This window comes from Meles meles, chromosome 9, assembly GCF_922984935.1.
Source record: "Meles meles chromosome 9, mMelMel3.1 paternal haplotype, whole genome shotgun sequence".
Taxonomy (NCBI): Eukaryota; Metazoa; Chordata; class Mammalia; order Carnivora; family Mustelidae; genus Meles; species Meles meles.
Window position 1 is genome coordinate 14,576,850 of NC_060074.1, and position 18,601 is coordinate 14,595,450.

The window sequence follows — 18,601 nt, forward strand, 5'->3', positions numbered from 1 at the left end:
TGTATGTGCATTTCCCAACACAACAGCCAGAAAACTTAGGCTTCCTGTTGCTAAGGTATTTATGATTCTAAAATCCAAGAAGGTCAACATTTTGCAAAAAACCTTGTCAGAGCATCCTTCCCTTCTAGACTCCTTCTTCATTTCTGTAACTTAGCAGTTATAAACCAAATGCCTATCCGAAAATGCCACCCAGTGCCAGCTGTTATTTTTGTGACATTGAGAAAAAAAAGTTAGCTTAGAGTTGAGCATCTTTCAGTTAAAAGGAAAAAAAAGTATTTATTAAATATGTACTAACTCCTGAGATCTTTCTTTGTCTCTCCTGGTGCTCTGCCATTATTTCCGGACACAGGACGAGCCCAGGCAGAGGGAGGATGAGTGCGTGACAGAAATGTTCTAATATACGCTCCACTCCAGACGAGTGAGCTGTAGATTTCTTCTAACTGCTTTTTTAGTCTGACTCTGTTTCCTGTCACCTCGGTACTTCCTGTCTTATATTGGATCAAGTCCCCATTCTTCTGTAACCTTAATTGCTTCCGTACAGCCCCACCTCCAAATAATAGCCACTTTGGGGTTAAAGCATTTTAAAAGGGGATGCAGACTTTCAGTTCATAGCACCAGCCTTGTTGAATAAGCACCGTGTCTGATGGAGACTCCTTTAGGCAGTGGCAATAAGGAGATGCCTAAGAGGCAACGTCGCTTAGTTACTCCTGGGCTCCTGAGTCTCCCTTTCTCTGCATGTAACATGGAAACATTGCAACCCACCTCAGAGAGACTGGTCTTAGAATGGAATGAGAGGACCTGTGGTGTCCGGGCCAAGGTGGTTGGATGCTCTGTAAACAGTAGCTACAGCTTTTATTTTGTCTTTTCCCTCTTACATATTTTATTTTTACAATAATTTCTTGCCTTTTCACAGTCTTTCTCAGGTACCATTTTCTTCTAGTACTGTCTTCTCATTTTCCCCTTTTTAGTCTCTCTGTTCCCCAATCTTCTCTCCATACCCTCAAGCTTCTCCTATTATCTATTCTCTTACCACTTCCATCTCTCCTTTCTGTCCACTCCTGACTGAAGCTTCCTCTTGGCTTTTTTCTCGGAATTTCCCAAGGATGGAAATTTGCCTTTCCTAAGGATTGTTGTTGTGTTATGCTTATTTTAAAACATTTTTATTTATAAAGGTGAGCAGAAAAGAAGGGGAGAAATATAGGTTTAACAGAAAGTTCTGTATCAGATAACAGGTTATATCCATTGGATGGAAACTAGTGGTGATTGGAGGCCCTGTTACCTTTGTCTCCTTGCCCACGTTCCCCGGAAAGAGGTTTCTCAAAGAAACCGCCATAAAGGAAGAATGGGTTAATCCCATTTCTTTACTAGATAGCAGGACAATAGGCAGGATGATCTTCTGGATCACTGTTGCTGGTAACTTTAGCAGATACCTCTGTAATTCTAGTTTCATAGTCTACTTTGAGTATCTTGTCAGGAAAGCCTGTAATATCCTTTAATTATGTAATCAGTTATTTTTTTTCAAAAGTAATATGCCAGTGGGGAAAAAGAGGAAAATGAATTATATCATTTTCTTTCTTTAACAAAGCATATTAAAATCATCACAGTGGAAGTGTAAATAATTAAATTTCACAGGGAAGTTATTCTCGTGTCTACAGTCCTGCTGGTGTATGTGGACTTTGGGACTGATTTTGTTCTTCCAACCAAAATATTTTTTTCTGATAAATCACCTTTTTAAAACTCTGTTCCCCGGAGGGTGGATAGTTGTGGCCCTGGAAGACGGTTTTCAGTTCTGAAACCTGAACTCTCTTATAGTCATACAAGAGTTCTTGAGATTGACATGCTTTCAATATTTTCCTTTATTCCTCTCTCTTTAAAGTCCTCATAGATGTGCATAAACTTCTGAGATTCTACTTTATCTGGAGTTTTGGCTTTAAATTATATTTTGTGTATACCAAGGAGCATGTTTAGTTACTCACGCTTTTTGTGAGGCCCGTTAACTTAATTTTGATTTATTTTAGAGTTATGCATGTCAACAGGAAGTATGCTTCAAACTACAGAATTTAAATGAAACCTATTAAAGCTCTCTTCTCCCTTCTCCACTGCTTTTTCTTCAGGCTCCTGTTCCAAAGAGTGCACTTATTCCCGTAATTCCCATCACCAAATCAACAAGCTCCCGGTTCCGGAATAGTGTGGAAGGATTGAATCAGGAGATTGAAATAATAATTAAAGAGACTGGGGAAAAGGAAGAACAACTTATAGTAAGTAATCTTGTTTCTTAAAATTGTCCTTCCACATTAACTGTTCTAATTCTTTAAAAAGTTACAGTTTCAGTTTCCATATTTACTTACGTTTCTTCCTTTTCGTTGGGAGAGAATGAAAATTTGTCTCTCTTGAAAAACTTCGACCTTAGCAAGTGAATGAAAGGTTTTCATTTATTTGCATCTCATAGAGATAACTGATACGACTTAAATTTAGGTCCCTGAACAGAAACTACTTTTTGTTTATCTGTATTTAAAAATCACTAGACAGGTGTTATACTTCTCATCTGCTATAACTCCATGTAACAAAAGTTTAGATGACGAATTTGTTGGGGAGGGAGGTGTATGACTTCAGATACTTTCTAAGAAGGAATCTACCTGTTCCTTACTGTTCGATTGTGAGTTACTATTTGGTTGCCTTTATGATCATGAAGTACAATTCTGCTTACCTATAATATGATAAGACATAGGGAACCTGGGTGGCTCAGTTGTTTAAGGGTCTGCTTTTGGCTCAGGTCATGATCCCAGGGTGCAGGGATCGAGGCCCACCTCAGGCTCCATGCTTAGCCGTGAGCCTGTATCTCCCTTTTCCATCTCCCTTTCCCCTTACCTCTCTCTCTCTTTCTCTCTCTCAAATAAATAAAATCTTTTTGAAAACACATGTTAAGATATAAGAATGATTCCTATGTAAGACCCAGAAAATTCCTGTATATATTTAAAAGCATGTGACAGTATACTTAAGCTTTCACTCTTCAGTGAAAGAGGAGTTGGGGAGTTTGAAGTAGTATTTTATTGATGCTTACGATATCTGCTCTGTGAAGATTAAGGGTTGGCTTAGCTTAGAAAGACGTAGCTCCCCACACGCTGTTGCCCATACTGCATCATGAGTAACCCCCTGATATGAGAGAGGTCCATGAACCAAAGGGAGCTAGTTTTCCTGCCAAGTGAGCCACACAGGATTTCCTCTGAATGTTCTTGATTGCCCCCTGTAATTACTATTGCCCCCATTAACCTTTCCCTTATTAAGGAAGGTTTCTTTGGAAAAACAGGGGGATGTATGTGGGCAGAGGATGAAAGGAACAGGACCTGTCATTAAATATCACTGGTTCACACAATGGTCAACCTTCTCTTCTGATACGGAACCTGGGGTTATACCTTCTTTTCTCTCCTCTCGTTTACCATGGCAGTTCTTCACAAGTTTAAAAATACGTAGCACATAGTAACTCAATCACTGCATTTGTCATTCAGCAAGCTTTGACCCCTGTTGTGGACCTTCCCCCGGAACACAGAGTCACCGCATATGCTAGTAGGGCAGTCATATTAGACCGGATGTCACTTAGGGAGCAACACAAAGGATTTTTTCTCGATAGACCTGATAAATGGGGCATTTCTGATCTGTGAGTCATCTGGAACAATAGGGGAGGGTTGATTTGGGGTGCCTTTCTGGTGAATTTGGAAATCAGTGATAAAATACTTACGTTTTTGAAATTTTGTAACAGCCGCAAGATATTCCAGATGGGCATCGTGCACCGCCCCCCCTCGTGCAGAGAAGTAGCAGCACCCGCAGCATCGACACGCAGACCCCCGGTGGGGCAGACAAGGGGAGCAACAACAGCAGCCGTTCTCAGTCTGTGTCCCCCACATCGTTCCTCACCATCTCACACGAAGGTAGCGAAGAGAGCCCTTGTTCGGCTGATGACCTGCTTGTTGATCCCAGGGATAAAGGTACAATGCAGGAGGAGTTTGTTACCAGATCAGTGAGCACCCCCTGTTGTATCATTCATTCTGTCCGTTTTTAGTAGAACACACACATTTAAGGCTCCTAAGGTAATTACTTTGACATATGTTCTTAACATAGATGTTAAAAAATTGAAGTACAAACCAGTCAGGTTTTACTGTGGTGCCAAGTAATGGTCTAGTCGGTGGGTTTATGGACTTTGGTTTGTATCTCTGTTTTTTTTCCTTTTTATTGTTAATGCTACCTCCGTCTTAGTGAGAAACATCCTTTTTGGTATAAATGGACATTTGTCTTGAAAGACTTCATTTTCTTTCACCTTAGTTGTCTTGTTTTTACTACCTTACCTTTCAGTTGAACTTGAAACCTTCAAATTAATGTTTTTCAGAATATCTTTCTGTGACGTTTCTAACACGAATTATGCTGACTTATGTCAATGCAAGATGAGTATTGAAGGCAAGCCTGAGTGAAAGGTTGGAAGGCTTCCTTACAGTACAAAGTAGCTATGCAACTCAGAAGATAACTTGGAGACTGAAGCTGTTTGAATATTAATTACTAACATTCTTGCCTTTTAAAACAAACATGGCCTGTCATCTGTCTGTATCAGGGCAGTGTTTTGTTAGCCTAACCCAAGTTATTCTGTGTACTTGAGAGCAATGATATATTTGTAAATTCTGCAGCCCAGTTTAGAACCCACTACTCCAAGTGTGTTGAATGCCCTAAAAAGTTACATTGGCCATTATTCAGTTGCCTAAATTATTGAGACTGGAACAAGTGCAAAGACCATAAGATTTCCTGAAGAAGTCCGTTAAAGGTATGGGCAGTTGTAAATATTATTATTTGGACTATTTTTTTTTTTTTAACCAACTTCTAGGTTAAGTAAAATATGGCTATTCCAGGCCAACAACCTCCACCAGTTAAATCACAAGCCCTGGGGGGTCGGATACAAGTACCAGTAGTTTTTATTTATTTATTTGAAGATTTTATTTATTTATTTATTTCGTAGAGAGTGAGAGAATGACAGGGGAGAAGGTCAGAGGGAGAAGCAGACTCCTCATGGAGCTGGAAGCCCGTTGCGGGACTTGATCCCAGGACTCCAGGATCATGACCTGAGCCAAAGGCAGTCACTTAACCAACTGAGCCACCCAGACGCCCCAAGTACCAGTAGTTTTGGTTTTTGTTTTTTTTTTAAAGATTTTATTTATTTATTTGACAGAGAAAGATCATAAGTAGGCAGAGAGAGAGGAGGAAGCAGGCTCCCTGCTGAGCAGAGAGCCTGTTGCGATCTCCTGACCCTAAGATCATGACCTGAGCCGAAGGCAGCAGCTTAATCCTGAGCCACGCAGGCGCCCCAGTACCAGTAGTTTTTAATGCTCCCAGGTGATTCCACTCTGTACGAGGTCTGACACCTTTAACAGAATTCAGTCTTTTGGTTGGGCTGTATGTTTCTTATCAGGAATCTGCATAATTAACTACTACTTATTGTTAGGATTGAAAGGAATGGTAAATACAAACCATTTAGCACAGGTACTTGGTGCTCAATCAAATGTAACACTGCCCCCCAACCCTTAAAAAAACATGGCCATTAACCTCTGCCCCTCGTTTCCCAGACTTTCTACTTTTACTTCAGTAGCAGGTTGGAACTCCATGAGTTTTATGTAATGCTTTATTTGACCTTGGGAAAAGTGGGGACTGGTTAGCTTCTCTGAGTTTCTGTTATAGGAAAGAAGGCCACAGTGCTACTGCCTGCAAAAAATCTATGGCTTAGTTGACGCGGACTGAAAATTTAGGACACGTAGCTAATGTAGTAGGAATTTTAAGTTAACGTAGTGGAAGCTGAGGATGTCGGCCCTGAACAGGAATGCCAGAGTGGAAGGAGTTTTTGCTTCGATAGGGTTAATTTGGAAAGATTTCAAAACTTCGAGCTAGACTTTGAAGGAAGTTTTGGCACATGACTAGAGATGAACCTGTTAGGTATGGAGAAGTTCACAGGCAGAAGGGAAGCCTTCGGTGTACAGTGCTTCTCACTGCCCGGAGCAGAGATTGTCTTTAGAGGAGCAGAGAAATTAAGAAATGCTGAAGGGCAGGCCGGGAGTGAATGACAAGCCACCAGGGAAGAGCCATCTCAGCTACGTGTGCTGGGAAGGAAAGAACCGGCATTTGAGTCTGACTGCGGGTCCCATGACAGAAGTAAGGGAGCGGGGTCTCGGTGTCACGTGAGCTAGGCCCAAGCTGTAGTAATTGTCAGTGGAAAAGAAATAAGCATTTTTTGTTCATGCGTTTATTTAGCCAGCATGAATTATCCCCTCTTTAGCAGGTGTTGTGTCATATGGGGGGGTGTCGGTGAATAAAACACTGTTCTTAGCCTCAAGTAGTTCGGGGTGTGGGGGGAGGCCATGTACACGTAAGTGTATTATGACTGCATGTATGTGGTAATAATGCCTTAGTAACCCAGCATGCCATTTTTTTTGCAGAGAATGGGAACAACTCTCCTTTGCCCAAATATGCAACGTCACCAAAACCCAACAACAGTTATATGTTTAAAAGGGAACCTCCCGAGGGCTGTGAAAGGGTCAAAGTCTTTGAGGAATCCTCGTAAGTACCCCGCCAATGACTTTTATTATGAGAATTTTCAAGTAAGTTGAAGAGCAGTACAGTGATTACCTGTATTTCCGCAACCCAGACTCTTCGGTTAACGTTCTGTTAATACGTGCTTTGTCCGCACACGGTGCTGGTGGTTTCTGCTACAGTGTGTGGGAATCAGTCGCAGACATCATGACCTTTCACCGTAACCACAGTTCCCTGTTTGTCTCCTAAAAGTGACCACAGTACTCCCACGCAACCAAAATACTATTATCACACCAAACAAAATTAGCAAGTGCTTAATATCAGCAAACACCCAGTTTCTTTCAAGGATTGAATTCCCTTCAGATTTTATGTACCTTTGGTCTCTAGTTCTTTAAACGGTATTAGAAATATTCTGTCTGTTCTGTATAGGAAATAGAATTCTGCTACTTTGTAGAATCAGGTTACTGTGATGACGATAATGTAAGAAGCAGGATTCTAAATAGTGTCTAGGACCGTTGATACATGATTTCCTGTGCTCGTATTTCTGCTGACTGGTACTCTAGGGGACGTACTATAATTTTAGACTCAAAATTTGCTCAGAATTAGCCTTAGTAATTTCAGTAGCCGTGGCTGCTCGCTCTGTAAGTGATGGCTGCAGCATTGTAGGGGTGTGCGAGACAGCGGATGAAGCACTGAACAGTATTTGGGGGTGTGATGGTAGTACCGAGCACTCGCTGCCCAGTCTTGCTACGGCTGCACGTCTGGGTTTTCTCGCTTGTGAAACCTGAAACACAATGTGAAGCTTGTCCAGCCTTGTCTGACTCATGTCATCGATCTTTTTCCTCCTTTATGAACATCTTGGAATCATTTTGAAATGTGGCATCCTTTTGTTCATCTGTGTGCTCCTCCGGTCAGTGCTTCCTTTCGCCTAAATGCTAAATGATTTCGCCATGCAAAGAGCATTGTTTTTGAATTCCCTCAGTTTCTTTTCTTTTCTTTTTTTTTTAATTCCCTCAATTTCTATACTAGGAAATCCCAGCTGTCAGTGTCCTGTCTGCTTTCGTGACAGTAATTGAAAACTCTGTTTTAGCAACTGTCCCCCCCACCCCTTGCCTACTATATTAGACTAAAAGCTTGACTGGTGCCAGCGAAAATTGAAGCAGAATTTCTCCAGACCTGTTCCACGGACTCCCTGAATCATCATCATCTGGTTGAGTTGGAGCTGCAGATTCCCAAGCCCCATTCCAGGCCTAATGCATAAATATGGAGGCAGGACCAGGACTGTGCATCTCTGACAGACACCCCATTTTTTTGTTTAAAGATTTTATTTATTTATTTGACAGAGAGAGATCACAAGTAGGCAGAGAGGCAGGCAGAGAGAGAGAGAGAGGAGGAAGCAGGCTTCCCGCCGAGCAGAGAGCCCGATGCGGGACTCGATCGAGGGACCATGAGATCATGACCCGAGCCGAAGGCAGAGGCTTAACCCACTGAGCCACCCAGGTGCCCAACACCTCATAATTTTTTATGCCCAAGTTGCAGATGCTGGCTTAGACTTTTCCAGGAGAGTTCTTAAGATGTAGAATCATTTTACTAAGTAAAAGTCACATGGGCCAAATGGACCTTTTTGGAGTTGAGCTCATTAATTTACTCATTGGTAGCTAAAATTGCCCAAATGCGGGGGTGCCTGGGTGGCTCAGTCAGTTAGGCACCCAGCTCTTGATTTCAGCTTAGGTCATGATCTCCGGATCTAGGGGTTGAGTCTGCGTGGGGCTTAGACTCAGCATGGAGTCTGCTTGGAATTCTCTCTCCCTCCGCTCCCCCACCCCATGCTCACGTGCTCATTCTCTCTTTCTCTGAATAAATAAATAAAATCTTAAAAGAAAAAAGATTGTCCAAATGCAGAGAAATCATTGATTGATTCAAAAGCAGTTTCAATTCCTTTTACAAATGACTGAGTGCATATTTGTTGTGTAGGTTGGTGTCATGTGGTATCTGCCTTAAACTCTTGAATTTGGATTTCTCAGGACTTAATATCTGAACTATGTATATACTGTTACATTATTTGTATCTGAAGGGAGGGAAGAGTGGATAGGGGTGTGTGTGTGTGTGTGGATGGATAGCTAGATCACAGGAATAGAAGGTAAACCCTAACATCTTACGTGTTTTATGGTATATCCACCTGTTATTGGTCAGTAAACTTACTCTTTTTAAAATGTACATAGTTTGTTATACATTATACTGATATGAAGGATGTGTAGCATATAGAAACTTACTCTTTCTTAAATATTTTCATTACGTTTCAAAACTAAACGAACAACAGTATCGTAAGAATGGATTCCTTAGAGGTAATTTTTAAGTTTCTGTCAATAAAACAAATGACTCAAGATCTAAAAAAATTAGTCTCTTCTGCCCTACCTCTGTCTGGCAAAATGAGAGCAAACCCCCTGGGCACACTAGCAACAAACAAACATAGATTATCGGTCCCCATTAAACATTTTAGAGTTAATTAACCATTCCTTGAAGAATATTTTTAACTCTTAACTAATGTTTGAAAGGCAGTAACTCGGGGAGCCTGGGTGGCTCAGTTGTTAAGCGACTACTTTTGGCTTGGGTCGTGATCCCAGCGCCCTGGATTGAGCCCCGCTTCGGGCTCCCTGCTCCTTGCAGGAAGCCTGCTGCTCCCTCTCCCAGTCCCCCTGCTTGTGTTCCTTCTCTCGGCAGTAACTCTGACAACTGGGGATTGGAGTGGGGTGAGGGTTGTTTCTAGAACTCTATGTTTATTTACCTGAAAGAAAATGGGTGGTTGAATTTAGACCCAGAATTTAAACCACATCTTGTACTTTCGGTCTCTCTGTTCTTTGTGATACAGTATATACCATAGCCATATCGTCTGTACTTAGTCCTTTTTTAAAGAAAGTCATATTTATCTTTCTTCCTCCAAACTAATGAATTTCTTGGCCTTAGTTACATTATATTCCTAGGTATTGTGGCCTCTTTGCAATATAGCGGTAGTATTAAAAATATAACATGACCCTCCTCTCTCTCTCCTTTCGATTATAAGTAACTTGGATCCACCATTTTCTTTACTGGCAATTTATGCCTGCATTTAAAGGTATATATACAGGCCTTTAAAGAAAAGGTAAGAAAGAATTCCTTGCATCAGTATAAGAATACCTAGAATTACTATGCAGCCCATCCATCAGGTTTTCAGAAAGTTAGCTTGCAACAGTTATATCCACGTTGAGACACAATCCTTTTGGAATAATTTCTTAAGGAAAAATAAAAATTTAAAGTTCTGAGATTTTTTTTTTCTCTACTTATGCTTACTAAGCTGAAAAAAGCTTTGAAGTAGTAGTGGTGCTTGTGGCTTTTGCTAGCGTAGGTATACACCGGTCTTCCACCCCGGTGCTGGGTGATTTGTTTCTTGAGTGGTTTGCTTCTAGACAAATGTTAGCGATCAGGAGTGATTCCTCCACTAGGTTGGGGTGGCCACTGGAAGAGGGGACAAAGGTAGGTTTTTTTGTGGGGGAATTTTGGTGCTATTTACTGTTAATGTTTTGTTTGATCTTGGCACTAGTTCTGTTTATATTATTTTCTTTGAGCTCTGTTTTAATGAAAGCAGTAAGGAAATTAATTTTTAACAAGATAACCTCAAACAATTAACTAAAAACCTAGGCCTCATTTGGAGGATTGGCCTTTTTTCCCTAAGAATGAAAGTTATTTCTAATAATTCCATCTTCGGAAGAAAATTCAAGCATTTTTAAGTTACGGAAACCTAACTTCAACCTCCTGTTTTCTTGAAGGAATTGAAAACCACACTCTCATATATTAGAGGAGTGTGTTCCCTTCTTATCACACGATCTATCCAAATACACTTGTGGCCCTAAAAGTACTTGACGTTTCCATTGTATATTGGAACAGTGCACAAGTAAATCATCAGTTAAATGATTTCTTTGTTCTTAAATTACTGTATTTGTCAAAGCTGTCCTTGGGTAGGATTCGCTATTAATAAAATCTGCCCACCAAAAGCATTGTCTACTTGGAGCTTTTTGGGGAGGGGGGGCACCATTCCCCAGGTCTACTGTTTATTAATTTTTTAAAAAGATTTTTATTTATTTATTATAGAGAGAGCAGAAGCAGGAAGAGTGGCAGGCAGAGGGAGAAGCAGGCTCCCCACTGAGCAAGGAGCTTGATACGGGACTCTATCCCGGGACCCTGGGATCATGACCTGAGCTGAAGGCAGACACTTAACCGACTGGGCCACTCAGGTGTTCCTGATTATTAATTTCTTTTTTTTTTCCTGATTATTAATTTCTTACAACTCAGCTCAGATGTTACTTCCCTTGTAAGCCTTCTTTTACCAAATTCTTCCTCTTCCTCTGTGCCACAGGTTATCCACTCTCCTGTGCTACCTTTAAACCTTTTATAAGATACTTTTATCACATATCTTGGACCCTTTACAGGAGTTCTTAACCTTTTTTTTGTTCTGTGGACACCGTTGGCAGTGTGGCAAAGATTAGGGAGGTTTGAAGTAATTCATAACTTCTGTCTGAATAACGTTTTAAATGCAGAAAACATGCAAGATTACAAATGGGATTAATTACAGAAATACAGTTCTGTTCCCAGTATGTCCCACCCCCCCCCACAAAAAAACTACGTATTTAATCAGATTTTGGGGGCCCCCAGAATCTAGTGCAGAGTTGGCACACTTGAATTTAAATTTTAAAACTTCATTAGGAGAGGTGAGAACCAACTGTACTTTTATCGTATGATATTACCTTTTCCCACATGAATTTTAATTTACTTAGGTTCTCCTACTTTAATTTCTTGTTAATTTTGTGGTACTTTATATTTAACAATTTAATTTTTTAGTATCTTTTTTTTTTCATAGAATACCATTAGTACTAGTACCCGTTCCCAACCATTTGGGTTAGTTTTCAGGAGTACCTGGAGACCGGAAGGGACAACGATTAGTTTTATTTTGAGTTTACATTTCCATTATGTTTCTCAGAAAGCCATCACGGTTAACTCAAGAAATTTGTTTCGGTCAAAGGGATTCTTAAGCACACTTGAAGAGAAAACTCACACCTACCAAAGTTTAGTCATGCAGTGGTGGAATTTAGCAAAAGTGGGATATTGTGTGTCATTAATTGACTTGCTTCTCCCTTCAAAATAGTACAGGCTTTGGAAAAACCGTAGTAGTGGAACATATTTTTGTCCTTAAACATCTAGAATTTCTTTTGCCTTAGGAAATTGTTTATTCCTAATGGCTGTCTTAGATCTTCATTGAAATCAGAGGTCGTCGGCCTGGGTCCCCAGTATGGTGCACAGGGTTCTTCAGGGAACTGAAAGCAGCAAAAATGAATGATGTCCTTTTGGCATTCTAAGTACACATTTTGAATTATGTGTCTAATTCCATTTTGGACCATAGCATTTGGAGCTTTTGATATTTCGTGTGTATGTAAGTTATCTGTTCAGAAAAAAAAATAACGAAAGAACTTACTTCCAGTGATCTGTGACTTAACAACAACCGGGTTGTCTGTTCTGTGCCTAGGCCAAAACAACTCCATGAAATCCCAGCCTTTTACTGTCCCGACAAAAACAAAGTGAATTTCATTCCTAAAAGCGGCTCTGCCTTCTGCCTCGTCAGCATCCTCAAGCCACTCCTTCCCACGCCAGATCTCACCCTCAAGGGCTCCGGTCACAGTCTGACCGTTAGCACGGGCGTGACCACCACGCTGCTGCAGCCCATTGCCGTGGCCTCCCTGTCTACAAACACAGAGCAAGACCGAGTCTCTCGAGGAACGAGTACAGTCATGCCCTCGGCCTCTCTGCTCCCACCACCAGAACCCATTGAGGAAGCCGAAGGATAGGTCACAGGGCTGTGTGGCCGTTTTTCCGAGCAACTGAGAACCTCCTCAGATCATTTCATTGTGATGGCATCGCGCGCGCCCCGTTGGCTGTGCAGTGTGCTCCAGCTCTCGGCGGGGGCGCGTCACAGTGTGGCTTCTGGAAGAAGGCAGCGCCCTCTGATGGCTTTGCTCACTCGTGAAGGCCGATCCGCATTGCTTAGCCTGCTTTTTCTTAAAGCACTGGTTGAAACAAGAAAGGTCTCATTCTTTACTTTCGGAGGGCCGGCATCACATCCTTTTTTGTTTTCAAACTAAACTTCTTTAAAAAAAAAAACAAAAAGCAAAAACAACTGATCCCTGCAAACATAATTCCTGAAGGGAGACATGAATGATGCTGCAAGAACCATCTTTTATATGAAAATGACTATTTTATAATACCAGTGTTACATTTTCTGAAACGTAGCGGACAGGATGTTCAAAGATTCTTCGGTGGCCTCTTGTTTCTTGTTTCCCTTTCTAGATGTGTGCTTTTCTCAGCTGTTTCCAGCTTTGGGACCAAAGGGATTGTTGACATTTTCCCAGCAATCTTAATCTCATGACTATGTTTTTCTCCCAAACAAGAATTGATAGGTAAATGCATTGAGCGAATATATAACAAGAGATAAAAAGCAATATTAAATATTAGTACATTATGTGATTTATGTTTTTTGATGTCAGAAGTTTGTGCTTTGGGTGAAATACTTGTAAAACTGCTGTTTTCTTCACTACACCTGTATACATTTCACCATGTGGTCAGAAAAATTATAGTCTGGAGACAAGTGCTTTAACATGTTCTCACCCATCATTGGAACTTGGTTGAAAAGTCAGTGAGCCAAAAGGAAACTACCCAGTGTTGATGACTAGCTAGGAGTAAGGAGCCCCTTTGGATTTCTACAAAATACTTATCACACGATCTCTCTTTATCATCACTGTATCATAGTTCCAAGAGGTCCTAAAATGACTGTGCATGGATTTCCTCCTTTGCTTTTGTGATGTTGTTGTCTTGTGGAATTGGTCAGGGTCAGTAGTTTGCCAGGAGTGTGATCCATTGAATAGCAATCCGTAGTCACAGAATCTTGCGACTGCCATTTTCTTTACGGTGGCTGACACTGAGATAATGTTGCTTACAGATTTTGCTAGTTTTCCCTCCAGCATTCCACACAGTGGGGAAGACAGGCCAGGAGAGCTTCGGAGCATATAAACAACAGAGATCTTTGAAAAATCCATACAGTTTTGGATTTAGGCTCATCTTAATACAATCACTGCCAGTATCACACGCCAACAGTATTTCATGTTCCGTGTATGTGGTAGTGAGAGTAAGGAGCGGCTCTTTTTAAAAAGGAGTTTCGGCCAACAGTATTGATAAAAAGCATCCTTCCGAGATCTTCGTATACTACCTATGATGCAATAATTTAATGTTCCTATACGTACTATAGGGAGAAAAAAATTTAAATACTTGTAAAAGGGATACAGTTTAGAAAGTTTAATATGTCAGTTGGTTCGGACATAAACCATCAGAGGAAACCTCGTGGTAGCAATAAGTCTTCTGAAAGGACTTCTTATACTCATGCACCTTTAAAACATCTAAGTAATTAAAATTATGCCCTATGAAGTTTAAAATGGAGATGTATTTAGGCAAATTAGATAAATTCAAACATTTGCTTAAGTCTGTCAGGTTTCAGTCGGCAGCACTGCTGAGTTCCGGTACCTTCTCCATCCACAACGAATTCACTTGGAATTAGTACACTGTGGCTTCTCAGTCAGTAAAACTCAGTTCTTCAGGATCTAAATTTTCTGGTTTGTTGGTTTCTTGAGAACCTTGATTCTTTGCCTTATTTGTTACGTGTCTTGACTTGACCATCTTGCCCCTGAGAACTGCTCTATCCAAAAGTACAGAAAAAAAGGTAATGAAACTCACCAGGTGAGTTGGGGTGAATGGTAGGAGGAGGAAGTGAAAAACAAGTTTTAAAAACCCTCAGTTTTTGGATTACTTGAATTTCATTAAATCTGTTCTTTACCTTACACTTATTTTCTTCTGTCCATTCCTGTAAATCAGAAGGGTGTTTTATAAGGAAAATGTCACTTTATAAACAGTTTTTCCCTTTACTCTGTTGTGCATATATGTGTGATTCACTTCTTTCTGTAGAGTTTCAGATATCCTTAATCTAAAGTAATTTAAAACCGGAATAGGAGAACAAGTTTGAGAGTTATTATTTACATAGTCTTATAAGTGGAACTTTGAATGTTTGGTTGTTAAGGGGAATGTGAATTTGCAGGTAAATTAATTGTATGGCAACCAAACATATTCCTTGGGTTTGGGAGAGATAGAGCCTGAGATTTGAAAGAAAGACAAAAAGGTACAAGGTCCAAACAGCTCTAACTGCCAGTGCCAAAGGGCTGATTTTTAAGCGTATGAGCTTTATTGCAGTCTTGAAAAATATTAACCCATAAGTCCATTCAGCTCTTTTGCTTAACCCTTAGTTCACAGGTGGCTGATTTTTAAAAGAAATGGATCTACTTTCAAAAGAATATTTCCTAAAATTACATTCCATAATTATCTTGTTATTCTGTAGAAAACTGTATAGAAGATAAATTAGGATAGCTTCAATGGGAATATAATTTAAATTTTTAAAAGTTTTAAATAAATTTTCTTCCATTGCAGGAAAAGAAATAGGTGGCATGTGTATTTTGGCGAAAGGAGCTATTCTCTAGTTTCTTTCTTTGTCTTAAGTTTCTTCAGTTATTTTTTACTCTTGATGTCTTCCTTCTGATGATGAAGACATAAAAAAAATTATCGTTTCTGATCGTGACTGAGTCTCTTCCTTGTCCTGGCTTTTGTTAGCAGTTATATTTTTAAAATACCTGTTCTGCCTCTTTGGTTAATATGACGAGCATGGATGCCAAAATTATTGTTTAGAATATTTCTTTCTTCTTATGACAAGCCAAATCAGCCTTTGAGAAGGTGCTGTTGCTAACTGTGGAGTAACTGGCAGCAAGAAAGCCTTTTTTTTTTTTTTTTTTTTTCTTTTTTAATGGTTGGCTTTTGCTGGAAAAAAGATATTTTTTAAAATGGCAGAATTTATAGCCTTCTCTCCAAGATTAGGACTGGATTGTCAATATTTTCTTCTGTTAAAGGAAATAAAAGAAAAATTGCCATTACTGAATTCAGTTTACTGTTTTAAACTTAAGATTCATTCCTTAATGCTTGGAATTTTGATGTCTCAAACCGGACCAGTTGAAGTGCTGAATTTGCATTAAAAAAGCTAAGAATACTTCGCACTTTAAGGTTTAAGTTTTACTCTGCTTAAATTAATGATAAGCAGAGCAGCCCTGAACAATATTTTGTTTATACAATCCTGTTGAAGAATATAATTTATGGTTTTCTTTTTGAAGTCTGTATCTTTCATCTCTGTTTAAGCTGTGTAAATCTTTTTAAAATGCAATTTTTAAAAATTTTGTTTTTCTAACAAAAATCTCCCCAAAAATAGCATTTCCAATGGTGATAAATATTGTTATTATGTACTTACGTGTTCCCTGTATCTGACACTTACTGCTGCCTCACAAGAAAATAGAACTTTTATGTTAAAAATAAAGTCTGTTCTTCTTGAGAATTTTTTTTTCCTGTGTACTTTTATGAATGTTGTTGCTTCAGTTCATATTTTCTTTTCAGACACTTCTGGCCTGAAATAACTTTTAGTGTATTCTTTTTCACAAATGTATATAGAAAAATGAGTGTGTCTAAGTAGCAGGAAATGTAATATTGTCAGTCATTCCTTCTATCTCTTTACTTGCTCTGGAACTTAAAGTACCTGGTCTTTGTGGCAAACTGTGATAAACTGAAAGACAGTACCTGTTTATAAGTAATTCATTACTTCATCGGTAGACATTTAGCTGGTGCACTTAATTTTATCCTGAAGTACACATAGAGGATTTTTTCCTTTTGTTTGGTAATTCACTTTTTCTGAGTCAGCCATGTGCTTCCGTAAGCACAGTGGTTTATATATGCAAGGTAGGTGTTCAGGCTCCGGGGTTTAGTCCGTATGCAGAGAGCAGAACTAGTCAGATATGCCCACTGTAGGCTGTGTTGTACGCTGTCTGTAACACGTAGAAAATAAAAAAGTCACCACAGCAGTCAGTCATAAAAAGTGGTCATAAAATACATTGTAAAAAATTCTAAAAATTATTTGTGGGGGAAAGAGCTGGAATTTGGGGAGGCTAAGGACTACATATTTACATTACAATATAGCATAGCGCCAAATGCAAAGATCTCAGATGGGTTCCGAATCTTCAGGTTTTTTTTGTCTTAGTCATTCCCCTCCAACTTTAAAGAGGTTGAGAGGAAAAACATTATTTATATTTTTTTAAAGATAGAACAAGAGAGAGCAAACAAGCAGGAGGTGGGGGCAGGGAGCAGAAGGAGAAGGAGAGATCTCATGACCCTGAAGCTCATGATCTGAAACCCAAGGGGTTGCTTAACCAACCATGCTACCCAGGCACTCCAAGAGGAGAAAATTTAGATCTCAAGTTGGGTGTTCCTCTCTTCTCCTATTTTTTTGATTTTTTTAATTTGATTCATTAAATATACCCCACACAAACAAAACTTTATAGGTCTGTAATCTTTTCCCTTTCAATTGCTTTTAAGTGGTTGGGTGTGAGATAGAGCACCCCTTTCATAGCAGTTCCCTGCCAATGTGTCAATATCAGCTTTTTTCCTTGCTAAGATAAGGTGTATTTTTAAAATATCTTTATTTTAAACTTCTTCTAGAGCATGGTGCGGTAATACAGATAGTCTTTGTATCTCTTTGGTTTAGTGTTTTCCAAACTGGGTCTTGAAATAAATGTAATGGGTCTAACCAGTGTTTTGTTTTGTTTTTTTTTAATGAAGCAGAATAGAAAAAATAAATATTCATACATAAGGAGAGTATTATTTGTGTGTAAAACTCTTGCTAGACGTAGATACACATTAGGTTGTAAAGTAAAATCAATTTCTTACTATGAGTTGGAATCAAAATGGTTTGAAAAAGACTGCTCTAGGTACAGCTTTGTGTGTGTACACGTGTGCCTTTAGGTTGGTTTGGTATCTTAACAGAGATGAGACTAGCGTCTTCAAGACATTGTCTCTAATTCCCTTTAATTAGTATCTCCAAATTGCTGGATTTGTAAAAATAAAATACTAGTCTTTACCGCGGTTCGCATCTTCTTCAAACTGAGAATTCACTTCTATACTCCTTGTCTGATTCTGCATGCCTATATGGCTTAGTCTTGCTAAATCATTATGTTTTATAGATGATTGTCATGGAGTCTTCTCCATGTTATTTTTCTCCAAGGTTATTTTTGAGATCGTTGGGATAATCCAGAGGAGGTGCAGAAAAAGCCCTGTATTTAGGGCCACAATTTGGTACCAGCTCTGGCTCAGCAGCTTAATGGTCATGGGAGCTTGAGCAAAGAAGTCACCTTGTTCAGTTTCACTTTTCCTCTCGATGAGATGAAGGGAATAAGTAGTGCTTGTCTGTTAAGTGGCTACTGAATGTGAAAATGCTCAACTTAAAAAACTAGAAGCAAACACTTGTTACCTCCTTTATATTTTGGTAGATAAGTTTATTCAATCTTTAAGAAAGCCCAAAGTTTTCAATCTTAGGAAATGGTCCCATGTAGTTCATTTTAGCTTATAAAGTTGTAATACATTTAATCCTTGAACAGTTTTTTTTTCAATAAATATTGGAAAAATTTTTAAAGATTTTTGATGGTTTGAAAAAACGAACTACGTAGCTTAGAATTATTAAAAAAATTAAAGATATCTCATGAATGCATAAAATATGTGTAGATTAGTCTATTTTATCATTTATTACCATAAAATATACACAAAATATCTTAAGTAAAAATGTATCAAAACTTAGTTGCACACATAGCCATACATGGTGCCATTTATAGTCAAGAGCAGTACAAACAGACGTAAAGATGTGCTATAAAATAACTGCATAAAATTTAGTGCATCCTATATGTTACTGTAGTAATTTCGTTTATACCTGTTTCTAGTGCAGTAAGTTCAGGTGTTACAAGTATCCTCTTAAAATGCTGTGTGACATTAAAAAAAAAAAATTTTTTTTTAATGCTGTGTGACATTAATCATCATGAGCAGGTCATCTTTT

The 18,601-nt window shown here is 39.1% G+C and overlaps 1 protein-coding gene across 2 annotated transcripts in view; it reads left to right on the forward strand.

Moving 5' to 3' along the window:
• Positions 1–15,596, forward strand: part of FAM117B (family with sequence similarity 117 member B) — a 74,771-nt gene extending 59,175 nt beyond the window's left edge. Inside the window, exons 5-8 of one of the 2 annotated variants that reach the window (XM_046019196.1) lie at positions 2,115–2,258; positions 3,758–3,926; positions 6,468–6,588; positions 12,116–15,596. In XM_046019196.1, coding sequence (XP_045875152.1) covers positions 2,115–2,258; positions 3,758–3,926; positions 6,468–6,588; positions 12,116–12,434 — 753 coding nt within the window. In that variant the 3' untranslated portion in view covers positions 12,435–15,596. Of the gene's footprint in view, positions 1–2,114; positions 2,259–3,757; positions 3,984–6,467; positions 6,589–12,115 lie in introns of both variants that reach the window. The other variant, XM_046019194.1, reaches the window with a different exon arrangement.
• The last annotated feature ends 3,005 nt before the right edge of the window (positions 15,597–18,601 follow it).